At 39.5% G+C, this 19092-nt stretch overlaps 1 protein-coding gene across 3 annotated transcripts; it reads right to left on the bottom strand.

The window, feature by feature from the left end:
- Positions 1–14969, bottom strand: LOC148369942 (ubiquitin-protein ligase E3A). 3 transcript variants are annotated; one of them, XR_015850067.1, is made up of 12 exons: positions 14712–14969; positions 14195–14236; positions 11717–12006; positions 9757–11006; positions 9540–9684; positions 6164–6369; positions 5922–6086; positions 5693–5848; positions 3394–3467; positions 3168–3311; positions 1062–1312; positions 1–248 (listed from the first exon to the last, which is right to left on the bottom strand). XR_015850067.1 is itself a non-coding variant. In XM_088332190.1 (11 exons), exons 1-11 carry the CDS (start codon positions 14786–14788, stop codon positions 1192–1194), a joined length of 2670 nt encoding a protein of 889 aa, XP_088188316.1. In that variant the 5' UTR covers positions 14789–14969; the 3' UTR covers positions 1–1191. The 3 variants fall into 3 exon arrangements, 2 of the variants coding, with proteins under 2 accessions (XP_088188316.1, XP_088188317.1); XM_088332190.1 differs by having other exon boundaries at positions 1–1312; XM_088332191.1 differs by lacking the exon at positions 14712–14969 and adding an exon at positions 14530–14611 and having other exon boundaries at positions 1–1312.
- Between the last annotated feature and the right edge of the window lie 4123 nt (positions 14970–19092).

The raw sequence follows: 19092 nt of genomic DNA, 5'->3' as shown, positions 1-19092 counted from the left end.
TATTGGACACAGCTTTTAATTCATCTATCAATCAGGCAATGGCTGGGTTAGAGTCCTTTGTCCACACTGAATCATGTTGTTACAATTTAGATGCTCTCCAGGAACAATTTGAGTAAGGCCCCTCGGTTGGATGTATTTGTTGTGTTTGAGTACTGACCGCTGTACACAGACAAACTGAAATGCAGCATGAGTCCATTGGTGGCACGCGGTGGAAGCTGTCATGACAGCTAAATCCATTTTCATTTCCACTAAGTGAAAAAGACAAGCTTTTCAGAAACATTTGTATGAGAAGAAATTTTGGCAAAGATGTACAAGGTACAGACTCTTGCCAATCAACAACTATATAAGGTACACCGTTCCTATCTCAAAATCCAAAGCATGATGATATATAAATACTGTTGTTTTTCATTTTTATAGTATCGTTGACACAGGAAGACAGGGTGTCTAAAAATGCTCCAGACAATCATGGTGATCTGTCTCCCACTTATTTAAAAAAAAAAAAAAAAAAAAGAGAAACGAAAACCCTACACATTGAGGAACAAAAAACTAAGTGCACTTACACAGCTCTGTCATTACCTCAGTCTGATCGCGCCACGTCCCCACGAAAGAATGACAATTGAGGGTTTGAGGCTTTGAGGGGTGCAATGCTGAGATATTTTTGTTTTGTTTTTAAACAAAAGCAAGAATAAGAATGGAATAAGCCTTTATTTATCCCGCAATGGGGAAATTCACAATCCAGGAAAGGCAACTATATATATTTTTTTCCTGACCTGACTACAGTGTTCTAATGGACAACAATTTTTTTTTCAATAATCCTGGATGAAAGTAATCGTTTGTCCAAACTGCAGAAATGAATCATATTCTTTTAAATTGCTGGATGAAAAGAACCCCTGGGCAAAACTTAAAATAAATAGAAAAATTGTCCTCTCTGTACATAAAAAGGTAAGCGGGGAGGCAGCAGCACACCCATGTCAAGTGGATGTGGTTATTTTGATCAGGAAAATCTCTGTGCTTACACTTAAAGATTACAATGATAACTCAGGCACAGTAGAAGTACTTACTTCCCTCTTGCTGATGCTTGCATTGTGTTGGATTAAAAAAAAAAATGGGGGCAGAGCTTGATGGTTTGGGAAGAAGTCTATCCGCAGTGCGTTTGGGCAGGTGGTATCGTGCCGGTGTGGGGTAGGGGGCTCAGAGCATGCCAAACCCTTTGGCATAAGTGATGGCTTTTAGCAATCGCTCCTTCAGCTTCTCTTTGCTGCTGTACTCAGGTAGCAGGAGCACATTAAAGCAAGTGTGGGATGTTGGTAGCCTGTTGAGGGGAAATATATGACATCATCATGAAGACTATTGCAAATGTAAAGAAAGCAGAGGGCAAGATGCTTTCTTGTTTTTTTTCCCATTGATATTCTGCAAAAGGTCCATGTACTATGAAGCGCTTTGCATATTTAATAAGAAAGGTCTGAGGACTAAAAAGTTTTGTCAAGGATTGCAAAATGAATATCTCCAAAACACTCATGGAAAATCTGTAGCCAAGCATAAATGTAAACGATGTTTGTTAAGTGGCAACATTAAACCAATAAACATGACGTTACAATTGCAAGCGAATTGAACAGAATTGACTTTGTCATTGATTGTGACGTGGTGAGTCATTGTATTCAATAAGATTAGACATGGCAACCCAGGGTAAACACCCTTTCAAAATTCAAGCACTTTTTAAGGACTCTCAAAGCATATTATTCGATTTCCCCAGTACCACTAAAAGACCAAATCCAGTGGGAATCATGTATTTTGCAGAGCCAAAAATATATCTGTAATTTACATATGCGATTCTTAAACCTGCGTGAGCATTTATCAAGACATATCGTTTTTAGAGTTTAAGTAAAATCGTAAATATGTTTGTTTTTTTAATGTTTGGTAAAAATGAAAAAATGAGCCATATGTAGCTTACATTTTCAGTTGCAGGAAGTTCTTCCCATTACAATTTACCACTGGGAAACTATGTTCATTTTTTTTTTGCATGGCCCATAATAGGTGCATAATGCTCGCAAAAGCAAAAATACATGAACTTGCATATAAAGATGCATTTTTACACACTTAGAAGTATCAAAAACAATTCTTCTGCATCTTGCTGCTACGGATACCCATAAAATCAAAAATACCGCGAAAGGCTAGGCCAAATAAAAGAACAATAAAAATAAAAATAAAAAAAGAAAGAAAATGGTCCCGTTTGGTGACATTGAGTCTCTGTAGTTAGTATTCTTGCGTGTGGGTTTTCACTAATTTTTAGTGACATCTGGTGGTTAAATAATAAACGCTGTCCTTGTAAATATGTAACACATTGCAAAGGCAGTTTTAAAAAAAGTTCCATCTTGAGCATGCCCTTTGGCGACAGTATTACCCAGACAAGATGGTACAGCAAGAATTTTAACCAGGAGAAAAAAGTTTGATCATATTACCCCGATTTTAGCTGACTTGCACTGGCTCCCTGACAATTTAAGATGCGATTTTAAGTTTGTGTCTTGAAGCCTTTGCTCGGAAAATGCTAGTCTACTAATAATTCCAAGATAGAAGAAGAAATACGCAGATTTTAGGTAGTTCTCCATTCGGAAACCGGTGCTGTGGAATACTCTGCCCTCTGATAGTAGCACCCGCTACTTCAGTGGAACTGTTTAAATTGATACTTACAGTACATGGCTTATCATGCTCTTGTTTTCTTGTCCTTGAGGGAGAATAATGAGCATAGTTGTTGCACAGAGCATGAATTTGGAGCCATTATATCAATCATCTAGAACCTGCTGCATCAGTCAAGATTTTGGAACAGGAAGCAGTCAACCGGACATTCGGTTGTTACCTATATTTAATGTTGATGTTCTTTATGCTAGAGTTATCTGAATAACTCTTATCATGTTACATCATTACTAAGATTAACGGGCATATGAATCATGTAAACTTTATTTACTCCCTGAACTTATATTTCTCCCCAAAAATGTGACTTCTGCTCGGAATGCGACTTAAAACATGCTTTTTCCTTCTTAATTATACCCTTTTTGGGCTGGTGCGACCTATGATCTGGAGAGACTTTCAGTCCAGAAAATATTATTCATTTAGTACATTGACCGTGAATGCTCAAACAGCTACTATAATTACAACAAAAAGGTACTCACCGGTCTGTATCTGGTCCGTTCTTGGCGATAATCATCTTCAGTTTACCGAGCCCCCCCACAGGTGCTCTGTCAGTGCCTGTGGTGAACTGAAGAAAGAGGCGCTTCTGTTCCTCGCCAAAAGAGTGCAACGTCTCCCAGAACTCTCTTAATACCAAGAACACAATAAAGTTCAACCAAACAAAAGAAAACAGTAGAATGCGTTGAGCATGTTGTCAATTCAGCTTACTTGATGATTCGAGAATCTCGGTTGTAGCCGCCATCATATTCTGTTGTGTCTTCTAATGCCATGAAGTCCAAGTTCTGGATTGTAAAAGAGGAACTTAAGTCAACAGAGCTGGTGATTAATACTAACATATAGGTACACCTGCACTCATTTACACAAATGCACAGTTATTTTTCTAATCCGGGGCCTTTTTTGAAACTTAACAGTAAAATCGGAATATTACAATAAGCACTGATTGCCACAACAGCTAGATAGAATCCACAAAACATTTTTATGTTGTATGAAGTATCCCTCAAAGATATACCGAAATTCTAAAACATTCAAAACGTGTTTTAATTTTATATATATATATATATATATATATATATGTATATTCAAACTATTTTCTGAGATGATGCCTTTTTGTCTTTAACTTCTTGAGCTGTGATGCATCGTGAAGAACACCGGCACCCAAGCAAGCAAGACATCATACTGGTATACATAGAAATTAATCACAAGGGTTACAAGTGTTTTAATCCAGGTTTTGGTAGATTTTTTGTGGAGGATGCCTCAGGGCGTTGTGTTGCAGGTGGATGCAATATTGGCACAATAAAGGCCTGGCAGCCAAAACAGGACTAACTGACAAAAATAACACACGGAGAGCTAACAAACTGACTGACAGAGGAAAGGCTGCCGCAGCTTTGACGCACAGGCACGCAGTAAGCAGCCAGGCTAACCGGGAACCAACAAGGAAAAACGGCTACAACAACTAACACGAACCTGGCTGGGAATAAATTAATAGACAAAGCAGGCTAATCTGGAGCAAACAAAACTGTAAGCCCTCGGCAGCCCTGGTGCTAACGGGGAGCTACCCAGACAATACTATACCAACCCCGAGACACGCAGTGAAAAAGAAACGAAAAGCCACAATTGCCTACCTTAAAGAAGAAGGCAAAGAGGGAGCGCATGCCGTAGCGGCGGCATGTAAACTTGCTCACGCAGCTTTTGGAAGCAAGTTCCAATTTATCCAGACAGAAATGAGCAGTATGCAATCTCTGTTCACTACAATCACTGTCTGTTTCGGATATGTTGTGTTAATCGGACTTGCAATTTAAAGAGTAATGTATTTATCCAATAACGTTACACCTCTAAAGGAAATAAGCCAAATCGGTCAACTTTGAGACTACATTTTTTGAGTCCCCTAGCGTGTGAAATACTTTGCAACATATCTGCATAATTGTGGGGCGGGACACTCAATGTTTGACGTGTAACTGAAAAAAAGGTATCTTTTAATTTCTTTAATAAATTAAAGATAAGAAAATACATTTTAAAAAAGCTGTGCTGAAATTGAAGCTTTTTTTTTACTCACAGCACAGAACAAAAATGACACCTTATGAGGGATTTATATCGTAATAAGGCAAAAGGGAAACTGAAATGCACTACCAAAGGTACATTGATCTGGTAAATTAGCAAACTTTTCATCAAGGGCTATCTGACGAAATTTGGGATAATTCTGGATACAGTCGGGCAACTAACGAGATTGATACTGAGTTACAAGGCCAGTTGGATTTAAGTACGGGAAATTCATGGATATCTCCTCCCCCCCAAAAAAGGTACTTGCTATCCTTGTTATAAAATCACCATGTATTTTGTCATTTTCCCTTGGTGCTGTTGGAGCGAGCACCAAAAGTAATAATGCATGTGTAATTACGATAAGTGTTCTTTTAGGTAGTGCTTACAGCAATAATTTATCTTGCGATACCTTATTTTTTCTTCTGAACGATTGCTTTACTGCCATTTCTACAATCACTTCATGGTAACTGCTAAACTCTACACAACTACTAATGTTACCTTGATAGCCAACAGCTTAGTGATGTACTTTTTGTTATTTTTTTAGTGCGTAATGTTTCAAAATACCTAACCTTTTAAGCCAATTTAAAACAAATGATTAATCAGTCATACATTAACAAATAACAACAAAAACATGGTGACGGGCCTGAAATTACTCTCCGTTACTCTCAACAACTCCCCCGTCCGGCCCTTCCTCCTACCTAATGTGTTCTGCCCTGAACAGCTTTGCTTAAAGTAAGAAAAGCTGATAGGTTCGGAGGGAAAAAAAAAAGTATAAGTGATATTGGATCTCAGTGCGGCATTATTAAAACAAACTGAATAAAGAAAATGTTTCCTTTTCAACTTTTTAATGACACATGAAACCATGCTGCCCACTAAGCTTAAAATGTTGTAAACTACGAATGTTTAAGGAAGGCGTACCTAATCAATGGGCCATATAAATCTTAAACCTGAACAAAAGAAGTGATCTCACCCTGCTACCACATATAAGCAGCTCAATTTCTTCAGGCCTGAAGAGGTACTTGAGTGGCGACTCATTTGTGACCATGTGGAAACCTCTCCTGAATGCTTTGAACTGTTTCTCCACACTTTTGTTCAACATGTACTCTGCATACTGAGCCACAAACTCCTGGATACATTTACAAATGAAAAGAATTGTTTCTTGTAGCTTCAGCGTCGCCAGACATTTGGGCGTGACTTACCTTTCGGTTTTCATTCGTTACTGGAATTTTATCTCCATTTTCCTTTAAATCATACATGAGTGGGTTCCCAAATAGGTCTGTCTGAGAAATCTGGAACGTGATCATCATGTCCTCCTCAACACTGCCAGTGTACTCCAGAAGCTCTTTGAGACTCTGGTGTAGAATCTGTCGAGTGTAAATTTGAGAATGTACAATTGTAAATGAAAGCTGTAACTATAGATTACTGACAGACTAACACTTACAGGATTGGCATCTGCAAGATCTCTGAAGGTTCCTTTCTTGCCCATCAGCTTCCTGTAGACCACCATTGGAAAGTGAACATCCAGGATGCAGTTGTTGTAGATGGCGAGGCCAAGAACTATGCCGATGAGGGTGTACTGGCCTTCGTTCTCAAATGACGAAGCGTTGAACCAAAAGAGTTTGGTGAGTTCATCATATGTAAACATGCCTGCCAGAGGAAACAACACTTGTTGCATTATTCCTCAAGCCGTTTCCACTGAGCAGAGGAGTTCAAAAACTCACTTTCAACCAAGTGAAAACCTTAAAGAAAGCACATTATTCTTTGACCGACACGTCTTTTTTTTCACCAGTGTAGTTCTTGTATAAGAGCAGTTAATTTTCTCTGAATTTGTGTTCCTTAAATACCTTAAAGAAATACACAAATATAATCATTTTGATATTTTACAACTGGTTAGTTGGTGAGTTTAATCTTTAAATTAAAAAATGTATTCTCCTAAAGGAGTAAGTGGGCAAATAATCACCTGGATAACCGCTTTTCCCATATATAGCCAGGTAGAAAATTGACAAAAAATATGTTTTCACTAATATAGTCTAACAAGAAAAACAAAAATCAAATACAGTGGACAGCAGTAGTATTCTTACAGAATAATAACCCTGGGAGAACCCATGGATCAGAATTCTCCCAAGAAGAGGGTTCTTGCGTTCCAACATAATTACCTGACAGAGGATAAAGACACGTTTTATTTAAAAAGAGGAATATTTCACCTATTATACTACATTTTCCTATAATTTTAGATTCAAACTTTTTGCAGAAAAGAACTTATTGTACTGACTTTCTGTAACGACACCTGGTATGCTATTTTCTCTCCAGATGTATTTTAGGCGCATTAGCTAGTTGCTACTGACATTTTCACATCCAGCTTTATTACTTTCCACCAGCCTTCTACAGAGTTGGATGTAAAACAATTACTTCAGGTAAGTGATGTCTCAGGGCCCTCTTGTGCTCAGACTACCTAAAAACAGGGTGTACACATTCATTTAGAAAGCACGTTGTGTTGTCTTTGATATAAACTTATAAGTGAAGTGGAAAGAGAACCTGCTAACAGGTTGTAAAATAAAAATATAAAGATTTGATGAATGGGCCAGGGACACAATTTAGGAGTTTACCCTTACCTGGTATTTTTACCCAAACACCTAAAAAGGTGCACCCATAGTAAAACTGCACTTGAACCGTTTTGGAGAAACAGCACTGTTTCTGTCTTTTTGAAGACGACACTTAGAGGTTTTGTCCTTTACAGTCAAAATCTGTTTAGGTATTACTGGCACTGAACTTTGGAAGTTTGAATACACAAACAAACACACATACACCAGATTTTGTGTACGGCTTTTTTCTCTCCATAAATCTGCCTGGAAAATAATGTAGCAGAGTTGTGGGACTGAATCACACAACAGGATTACACCCCAAAGCCTTCCTGAGCTCCACCTCATATTTGACAACAATACTACAAAGGAATGGGCATTTCACACAAGTTTTCCTAAGGAGAAGTCCGGGAGAAGGTAAAGTGTGCCATATGGGTGACCCTTTGCAAAAGGGCCACAGTTCTAGCGAAAGGTAAGAATCATCCAGGTTTGAAAAATAAGAAACCTAATCAGCGTGAGATGACACTGTGCTATTGTTGTGCAGAAACGTAACCTACGCCCTCTCGTAAACACGTGGGGAAAACAAGGTAAACTCACAATTTAGCTGAACAAGCAAGCATTTATATAAATGAAAAGCAAAATTATGTTGGGAGCAGTAGGGGCTGATGCCTCGTCATTTGAACAACTCTTTCAAAAGCACGATTATGCGTAAAGCTTTGCGCCCTGCTCATTACATGTGTTTGATAATGTTTGCTTCAAGTATTAGGCTGGTACTTATTCAAGAGTACAAATGCAAACCAGAAAACTTTTTTTTTTCAGAATTTTATTGGCTATTTGATAAGTCGATCACCCGCAAGCTTATAGTGATTTGAATAAATGATAGAGAATAAAAAGACGATGGGACATTTTATGCAAGACATGTTCATTGGCTGTTGTCAACCAAAAGAGAGAAAGCATTTGTGTATTGGATCAAGTAAGCATTCAATCAAACAATAAGGTCCAGCCCGTCTTAAAATATTGTGTGGCTAAATCCGTCGAAGCTAACTCAATCAACAATCAGAAATATGTACAAAATATGTGTATTTTCTGCACTATAAGGTGCACCTAATAACTTCTTTTTTTTTTTCAAAAGCTGACCATGCACCTTATAATACGATGAGTTTTAATTTTGTACATTAGCCACTGTTTGACTTAAATGCTTGCAGAGCTTGCAAATGTGATTTTATCTTGTAATGTTTGGTATTATTCGAATCTGTGGAAACTCAAGTGTTTTAACCATAATATAACAGCCCCAGAAAAGCCTTGATGTTTTTCTGTACATATTGATTTCCCTCGACTATGATGCCACTGGCTCACGAGTGGGCCGAAGAAACGGGAACAGATCATTATTTGCTGTCATCTTATCAAGTGCTGGCTCCACAAAAATATCATTCTCAAAGTTTTGGTGATGTCAGATCATATTTATTCTGAGGGGGAATGAGTAATGATGTGGTATCAACAATTTGACAATAGGGTGATTCAGTAAAAACGCAAGTCAGCCAAATTTCCCAACCATTTTATGTTCTATGTGTTTTTACTACTCTAAACACAGCATTTTGGGAACACTGTCGAATGAACACTCAGGCCCAAAGAAATGTTTAATAATTGCTATGCATCAAAGAGCAAGTTAACAACAATTGGTTCAAAATAGGCTGCCCAAGAGTCAGATAAAACGGAATTTTGCTTTTCACCTTGAAATGAAATGAAATGATCTGCATTTATATAGCGCTTTTCAAGTCAATGACTTCCCAAAGCGCTTTACAATGTGCTCCACATTTCCCAATAGCGGCCTTGCAGCCATGTAAGGTGCTAACCTGCTTATTGGGGGTATTGGGGGCTCAGTGTCTTACCCAAGGACACTTCGACATGTAACACGGACGAGTCGGGATTCGAACTGGGATCCCTTGATCCTAAGACGAGCGCTCTACCTCCTGAGCTACTGCCGCCCCGTACAATCTAGAAATAAATTCTTAAATTCTACAAATATCAAAATACAATGTTAAGGCTAATGGAGACCCAATCAAAACATTTTAAGAAAAAAAATAGGTTTAATTACGCTTTAAAATAATAGTAGTAAAGGTACTTCTAACAAAGGCGTTTTAATGCAAAAAATACCCACCGTTGTGAACTTCTGTCACAAATTGTATGTGTTTTTTTTCCTTTTTTTTATAAGTGGACATTTGAGCCAGGAAATCTTACCAATATCTGGGTTAAAGATCTCTTCAACTACCAGCTGAAAGAACTCTTTGGAAACACCGCCTTCATCCACACCTTGCTCTCCTTCAAACTCTACATACAGCTGCTTCTTCAAGTCTGCAGGATTCTCCATTGCAATCATTTCCAGCTGTTAAAAAGCACATCTCCAGTTATAAATAGGGTCCCTTATCTTAAAATCCCAGGAATTAGCCACACGTACCCTGACCAAAGCGTCGTCAATAATGTGATCCCGCCGGACCTTCAGCCGTAGGTACGGATTGAGTTGCTGGCCCTGCACTAAACTGTATAGAACCGTGATGCGCCGTTCGCTGTACATACGGATACGGTTGTCGTAGTACAATCCCAGATTCTTGGTAACAGCATTGAGGATGAAGGGGCAGGTCATGAAGGAAAACTTGTTTTCTGTTTCAACTTTAAAGAAAGTGTAGTCCTTGTCCATTTCGAGCACCTCGTTCAGGGGCTCGTTGACAAACTCCTCGAATGGGATGAGCGGCCGGCGACAGTCATTGGTGCGAATGGCCAACTCTGTCTCCAGCGGGTCCACCCGAGGGCCCTTTTTGTTCCGCCTCTCTTCTCCCAGTAGCTCCTGCAGGGTGAGCTCGCTCGACTCCGGGATGGGCTCTTCATCTTCGTCCTCGTTGTGCTCTGTGTCCAGGTCGCCGCCCAGCACGTTTGCATAGTAGACAATCTTCAAGCACTTGGTGGCAGCAACCACAGCGTCGTCGTCATTCACCAAGTTGCGGCTGTTGAACTCATTGCTGATCACTTTGTATGTGATGAGCTGCTGAAAGGTCTCTACCATGCGCCGAATGTGCGCGGTGCTATAGTGCGCCCACAATCGAGAGAGTTTGGCCTGAGCGGCCAGCGGGAGTTTGCTCATAGCCTTGCAGAACTGCGGGAGGGCAATTTCTAAGTATTCTGGGCTATGGAGGTTGCGATTCTCCATCACTATAACAAACAAGTTTAGGTAATTGGGGTCGCGAGAATAAACATTATGGTACGTTAGGTCGCACTCTACATTGGGTGAAAGGTAGACCAGCGCGTTCAAAAAAGCAGCCTCTATTTTTTCATTGGACAGCAGGCGCTCGTAAACTCGACGCACCGCTTCAATGTCTACAGTCACCTCGTCGGGGCCCAGCTTTTGGACAGCGCCATCTCCAGATGAACCCTCCCCCAGCCGTGATAATGAAGAGTTCGTTGAATCCTCTTCCATGGCCATGGTGGAGCAGGCTGCAGTCTCATTTTCATCCTCATCTTTGTCCTCGTCCTTTTCCTGAAGGGACTTGAGTTCTTCCTTGGTGTGGGGATTCGACCGCCTGAAGCTCCGTACCAGGACGTCGGCGCTGGAGAACACTCGGCCGATTACTCTAATGAGAGGGGAGTAATCTTCGTTCTCACCACAGATGGCCAAAATCTCATACACTTTCTCCTCTGTCAAGTAATTTACATCTGTAAAATATGGCAAAAGTTAACCCAAAGCTATGATGGCATCTTGAAAACACAATGTAGAGACACTCGTAAAGGCCAAATTTTGATTCCAGATGAGAATAAACTAATTTATCAAAAACATTTTCAACATGTTTTAAATAAATCGAGTTAAAGTATGGTTCTGATTGTCTATCAACCAATCTCTGTCAATTCGATGGACACAAAATACAAATATTGAAACACCATATTAGTTCCACAAGGCAGATCCCTTGGTGGGAGACTGAACAAAATTCATGAATGTAAAAGATAATCAATAATTGTAAATGGGCAAAGATTGGTAATTAGGAATATTGACTGACTTTGGGAAAAACAGATCTCGCAAAAATGAACCCATTGTGGTTATTGCTGCCAGAATTCTGGGTGTACTTTTAAACTAAAAATGATGCAATTTAATGTATGAGCTAAAAGTGGCATTTGTGCCTTGTCAAAATAGTAATCAACCAAACTAATAAGATACTTTGGGGATTTTTCTTTTTCAAATGATTCCACTACACTGTTTGCATTCTGATAATTTAACCCTAACCCTAAACCCTAACCCTAACCCAAACAACAAGTTCTACTTCATGCAAAATGTTGATGATCATCAAAAGAATATTGGCTCCTTTGCAATGACAAACCACCTGACACATATGCAGACATATTCATGAACTTCTATTTGATTTTTAACTGACCTTTGAAATTGTCCCGTACAGAATGGACATCTTTATGGTTCATCTTTGTATTGCTACAGGGCGAGTTTTCCAGGTAGACCGATGCTGTACCTTTCTTTGAAGGATGTGGATCACAGAGTTTTGCATTGACCTTGTAGAGCTCGAGGGCTTTGACAGCAGCCGCATTGTTGTCCATGCGGCGAAAGCCGGAGGTTGAGGCACACCATGAGTTGGAGCATGACTCATTTCCACAGCCTTCCGTTAACTGGTGGTAATAGCGCTCTATTAGATGCTTGGCAGCTGCTCGCTTCCTGTGAGCAGAGCAAGAAAATAAAATAACAAAATTTGAAAAAGAGTGTTCGTCAATAAATATGCTATAAATATTATCAGAACAAATTCAACCATGCTAGCAAAAGGGAGGACAAGGCATCCAACTTTACATGTCAAATTGTATGCAAGATTATGAAGGCGCCTTCAAATTAATTTAAAAACCCATCCATCATTTTTATATGGCAATTATCCTTACAGGTTTTACAGCCTGATGAGCTGTAGGCTGTCGAAGTTGAGTTTAGGAAAGATATGGTCTAAAATAGCCATCAACTATTAGACAACAGACATGTACCATGAAGTATTTTAACCAGAGATTGACATTTTTAGAATATTGGAGGAAGAACCTAAGGAAACTGCGCCAAGTTCCAGAAGAATATGCAAACTCCAAAAAGGAAGGATAGAGATGGGATTAAAACCCAAAATGTTATGAGAGTAAATTTGACAGTGGCAGTCGCCAACTGGTCATTCTGCATGAAAATGCACAAGGACTGTATGTAAAGACTCTATCCATGTGAACCAATTTGCGGAATAACAAATAAGAGCAGTTGCCCTGTACATCTTGGTTCACAGATTTAAGTCCAGAAGTAAACATTTTTAATTTTAAGTTTTTTTCCATCCAGTTAGGTGTTTTGCACAAGATACTCTTTCATCGCGTCTATTACAGTGTTCTCATTTGCCCGCGTCCCTGCGTCCTAGACGCATCATTTTTGCTGGGGACGCATAGTCTCAAATCAACGTGCGTCCCTGGGACGCAACTTTTTTGCCCCAAAATTGTCATTATTAGCCAATTACTTTTTTTTAACAAAGATTTACCGCACTCCAAACTTTTCGTCAGGCAGATCCGCCACAAACGAGATCTCGGCAAACAAGATCTCGTCGCTTCGAGATCTCGTTGCTTCGAGATGACGTCATTGTTTTGGTGGTTGTCGAGTAAAAGAGAAGTATGCCTCCGTAAAAACAGTTGGTATTAGGTGCAAATCAACAAAAAATTGGTAATTTCTTCAGTGTCGGTAATAAGTCGAAACATAATACAGAAAGTGGTAACAACGGCAATAATTCCGGCACGAAAAAACAGCGGAGAAATTCTTCGAAAGACCGTGAAGGCAAGGAAAACACGTGTTTTGAAGCGAACGATTCGACGAAAGAAAATAAAAGAATACTCCTAGCAAGAAAAGGACATTTCTGCCAAAATTGACTCAATTATATTCCTGGTTACGCTATGAGGAGGATGATAACAGAGGCTACATGTTCTGTGATGCGTGCACCCAGCGTGACAAAAAAAACTGGATTGCATAAATCATTCCGCAATACGGACTTTCAGAAAAGCACATTGGATCGGCACAACTACAATGAAAACCACAAATTAGCTATGGAAATTCCGTTGCTGCAATTGGACCTTGAGAAGGCATTACAACTGTGGCGGGACAGCAAACCACGAAGAATATATGAACTGAAAAATCTGAAGTGATTAAAACTGCATGAATATATAGACTAATATTTCAGCAATATTATTTTGTATAATGTACAATATTTTTGTGAACTGAAAAATCTGAAGTGATCACTGCTTTGTATTACCAATTGAGTGTGATGATTAAAACTGAATGAATATATAGATTTATATCATATATATGTCGCCGATTTACAATTTCAACCTCGATAACACTAAATTTTGGGGACCCATAGATCTCTGTTGGGACCCATAGATTTTTGAGCATGCGAGTCCCTAGGAACCATCACTTTTCACGGGTAAAATGAACACTGCTCTTAGCAAATTTAATAATTCAATAATTTTGCTTATTAGCAGAAGTTGAAGACAAATTAAAAGGTGCAGAGTGTCTTTCTGGTTGATAGCCCAAGTCAAAGGTTATGGCAAAGATCAAGAAAGGATTGCCACTAAAAGGCTATAGTGTTTGCAAAACTAAATACATTTTTTGTGAAAACTGAGGGTAAGAGCAACAACCACGCCCAGAGAATGACACTATTTGGCGATTGACCAATCAGAGCATTTCACAGTAGAATTGCGCTGATCGGTTCCCAAAACTAAACATTAAATATTAATGCACTTTAACTACAACTTATCCCACTACAACATGTAGATATATAACTTAATGTGAATTGAAAGCATTTTGACCGAGACAAGGAAGTTGGCATCACAAGTAAAACACTTACATTCGGCTTGTTTCTTGGTTTTCTGCTTCAGGCTCGTCTTGACTAATGAAACAAACAAAAACACATTGATGTCAAAAAGCAGCAGGCTGTGACTGCAAAGATTGTTGTGAGTGTAGGACCGAATGCACATCAAGTTAAAATAAACTAGAGTAACAGTACATAGCGTCAGAGCTAGTAAACATCAGATCCCATGTCGAGAGGATGAAACACACCGATCAGCTTCCACTAAAATTTAGCAAACGCATACAAATATGCATGACATATCCATTTAAAAAAACAAAATCATTTTCGCCTATTGCGTTGCAGAAAATAAATTATATTGCAGTGTCTAGTACCTGTGCTAATGTGGCAAGCTAATACAGGCAGACAACCGACCTGGAAGAATGAGTTTTTTTTCTTAATCTTTTTTCAACAATTAGTGAATGGTGCAGCACGGAGCAAAGCCGGACATAAAGTCACACCACCAGTTGAAGAGCGCTCCTCAGCATCCTCGACTATTTCCTCGTCACGTACCCACCTGTCAGCTCCTCCTTCTCGGCTAATGTCGGCCTGTGGTGGCGCACACTCACAGTCCTCCTTCTCGTCCGAATTCATACGAGACTTTAACCTCACTTGTTTGTGATTCAGTTGCTTGTTGACAACGTGTTAAGTCATTCACGTGTGGTCCGGTGAGATTGACAGGGGGATTTACAATTTAAAAACTTCATTCATAAGCTTGCATCTGAAGGCTCTCTTCGCTGCCTTAGGTTAGCAGCCATATTTGGCTCGGCTTGACTGTAAGACATCGACCCACAATGCATTGCGGCTAGGCAACAAAACCTTGCAGAAAAAAATATGTTCCGGGTTCAAAAAAACAAAAACAAACTTGTTGGTAATGAGCATTTCTTAACGATATGGTTTATTTTCTTTGTAACCTGACAATATCGTATAAAAGAAAAAGAGAGGGGTGTGACAATATACGTGTATTATCTGCTATTGCAACATCCACTGCAGCTTAGTCATCCTGGAAGGGTGATTCCCCCATGTCTGGTCCCTTTCTCAAGGTTTCTTCATTTTCTTCATGTTGAGTTTATTTTTTTTATTTTTTATTTTATTTTAAGTTTTCCTTGCCCTCATGTAGGTTTTAGATCAGGGGCTAGTGTAATAATAGTCTGTGGTTTGCAATAACCTGTGCAGCAATTTGAGACGCTTTGTGATTAAGGGCTATACATATAGTAATGACTTGACTTGACTTGAAGGAAATGCTACATTTACAAGAACGATGGACACCTTCCTAGTAGCTTTGTGATCATTTAAGCCAACCCTATTTCAGACATGACGACTGTAAAAAAAAAAAGAAAGTAGACAGTGAGGGCTGCCGCTATCAGAACAAGTGGATATGGAAATATTTTCTCATTGCAATCCAAAAAAAACTGTGTCTGCCCAATTTTCTAAGAGACTGTGTCTGTTTTCAAAGAATATAATATCAAAAGGCACTGCCAGACAAAACATGTGGACTACGACAAGCAAACTGTAAACAAATGCTATGAAAAGGTGAAGCAACTAGAAGCTGTTTTAACGGCACGGCAGCGTTTTTTCACAAGACCCTGCAAGTCAACTGAAAATACTACATCGGTGAGCGACGAGGTCGACGAGCCTGCAGTGCAATCCTTTCCCGGAGGATGAATTTATTAAAGACTGTTCAAAGAATGACAGGCTGAATAGTCCAGCCCTCACATATTTTCAGGATACCAAATCCGGCCCGCTTTCTGAAAACACCCGTGATCCAATGCGGACCAGAACCAGTGTCAAGAGTACAGCGTAGCAGATGTCAGACAAACACGGCGGCAATTTCAGGTAGGATTCTACTATGGGGGGGTTTAAGGGTTATTGTTCTATCTTCGTTATTCATTATCCGTTATCGGTCAGTTCATAATACGCTACAAAGCCTAGGAGCCGGGACACTTACTCTCAGCCAAAAGGCCAAGCTAAGGTCCTAGCCCTAAAGCCTTGCTGCGAATATTTTAGCCACTTTTTTTTCGTGAAAAAAAAATTGGTATAGTTCATGTATTTTTGCCTAGTAGTAGTAGTTCAAATTGATGTTTTTTCTGAATGAAAGTGTCAGGTTCAAAACGGTTTCCGAATGAAATAAACTTTTGAGTAACAATCAAACTTGTTTATTACAGGAAAGCAAGCACATTGAAACAAGGTAAAATGGCGTTCTTAAATTCAGATGAAATACTTCCGCGGACTGAAGCGTGAGCCTCCTTTTTGAAAGGTTTCGGGGATTCTGATTGGAGGATAGATTAAAGCAAGGGCACGTAAGAGGATTCTGATTGGTTCAGACAGGAATCACATATTTAAATGCAGTGTACAATGTTGGTCGCTAGATAGCGCTGGAGTACAATAAATGAGCAATAGGGATATTGAACTTTGTAAAAACAATGCGTTTCTGTGAGGAGAAAAGTTAACTCTCGGCTTGGAATTTGGGAGTCAAAATCTCCCAAAACCGAAACCTTATAAGAAGAATGAAATTTTTGAGGAAAAGGCATCTTTTGACCCTAGAGGTGCTAGTCACAATTCATGGACACTTTCGGGTGCGATACGCACGACACCGCGACAAGCCGGCCTGTTGGAAGCGCAGATCTCACTGAGCAGTGTTTGAACTCCTTGGGTACATTAGTTCCATTATGAGCTATAAATTTGGCAGGGGTAAATCCCCGTTTGGTACAGCTATGTGTTTGAAAGTTGGTTGGCAAATAAAACATATATATGGTCGATTATCGTGACAGGGGTCCATATTCCTGAAGCTTTTACAGGTATTGACAAATATGCATTCCACCCATCTAATACAGTATATTTTGTCTTTATCTTCTTTTCATCTAATGTTATTGTTTCATTACTATGTTATTATCTACTATTCCGGGCCTAACCACAAACAAAAGGGAAACACCATGCTTCCCCTATGTTGTTTGTGTATGAAATTAATAATGTGGTGAAATTGTAGTGAGTAAGCCAATGTGTGTTTCTCGTAGGTGTTTGGGTAGTGCTTGGTGTTCTGCTAATAGCTTTTCACCCTGTGTGGCCCGTATGATTCTTAATGCATCCTTTCTAGCCATGGCTGTAACATATATGTGTGGTTGTGAGACAGAATTAGGCGTGTAGGAGCACACAAAACAGTTGCTGCGATTATTTTTCCCAGCAACTTATTTAGCATATCGATATAATGTGTTGAAGTCGAATGGGTGTTCATGTTCACCCGTTGGAAATACCCAATTTTCATAATGGTTGTCTCCCTTTGGTTCTGGTTGACTATGTGTCCAAAACAAAGGACTTGGTATGATCCAACCTTGCCCACATCTAAAACCACACATTCCGCAAGGAAAACCCCTTTTGGGGACATGTAACATATTCTCAATAACCAATATGGATCTTTTTCAAACACTTCATCTTCCGGATCAACAACTAGGCCAAGGGCCAAAGTCTCGTTTCCGGTAGATATTCATAATGTTTTGGCTAGCCACTATTGTTTCAGTGTTCAGTGACCGGGTTACCTTTTGTCCATAACCTGGGTAGCCTGAAGGCAAAAAGCAGGCTGACCAAGTATTTGTGTACGATTGGTCTGGGTTGATCACGTGCAGGTACCACTCATAGCAGTACAATTCTCCTGCGTACCCCACTGCTGACTCGCCCCACCGATAGAGAGCTTTGAGTCACATGGTGAGGACGGATTTTTCACCAGTCGCTCGATACCACGGAACTCTCTTCGGTCGGTTGTTGACGGTGGTGGTAGTTCTTGGACCTTTTTGCACTGGGACTGGTGGATCCACGTGGACCTCTCGTCGATCCTAACGGCTGTTGGGGTTGTTAGCCAGACATCATACGGACCACCTCAACGTGGAGATGCCCAGTGTTTCCTTTTTATGGCTCATACTAGGATTTGGTCACCAGGCTTTAACAGTCCCTGTGTGGCGAGTAAAAGAAATGGCAGCTTAAAAGTTCTTTGGCTAGTCCCCCCTGATATTTTATAGTTCGATGAAGTCCATGTAAATGACTTCAGATTTTTTTTTTCCAGGATTTTTTAAACCTTTGTCATCCATCATCCCTCCTTTTGAGACATGAATGACATTCATGGATCAATATTTGTCATTGCTGAGATTAATGCCCCTTTATTTTAATCAACAAAAACTGCCATTAATTTGAGGAACGCCTTACAAAATAATTTTGACTAATTCAACCAACAATTAAATTTCCAAACTTCTGTAATTGGTTAAATTGGTCATTTTTAATCTATTGTCAAACATAGTTTTCAGCTTTAAACAATTTTATTCTGAAATAAATTTTATGTTTCCATCTCTAATAATTAAAGAGATTTTTCTTGTCAGGTTCTCTGTCTCCCTCCTTTGGAGGGCCTCCTGAAAGTTCAAAAGGGTCTCCAACTTCCCAGCAATGCAAAACAAATTTCAGTGTTAGTTGGTGAGTAAGTTTGTGTTCGTTTGCGCCGTTAACCTTGCGAAGATTAAAACATGACATGTGATAATAACTCTTTTCTCGATAAGTCTAATGGGGACTTGCACAAATGCCCACCATACTAGGCGGCCCCAGAGTTTATCATCCTATTCGTCCTAGGTGGACTCCACAACCCCCGGATCACAAGATTCTAAATCAAATAAATACATAAGGCAATTTTTTTTTTTTTTTTAATTTAACCAGCTATAGATCAACATTTGTAAGGTTTGTCAATTGTAACGCGCTCGTATTTAAAAATTTAATGATAAGATTCATCTCACACTTTTTGGAAGCTCTCACGCACGATGAGACAAAACAAGTTTACCAAGCTTCAATTCTCCTATAGACTACAACAAGGCAAACTTTTCTTTCACTTGAATGTCCAAACGACACAGGTCCTCACAGGGAGG

The sequence above is a fragment of the Urocampus carinirostris genome, chromosome 3, assembly GCF_059441175.1.
Source record: "Urocampus carinirostris isolate Australia breed hairy pipefish chromosome 3, RoL_Ucar_1.0, whole genome shotgun sequence".
Lineage (NCBI taxonomy): Eukaryota > Metazoa > Chordata > Actinopteri > Syngnathiformes > Syngnathidae > Urocampus > Urocampus carinirostris.
This window is presented reverse-complemented; position numbering and strand designations above follow the sequence as displayed.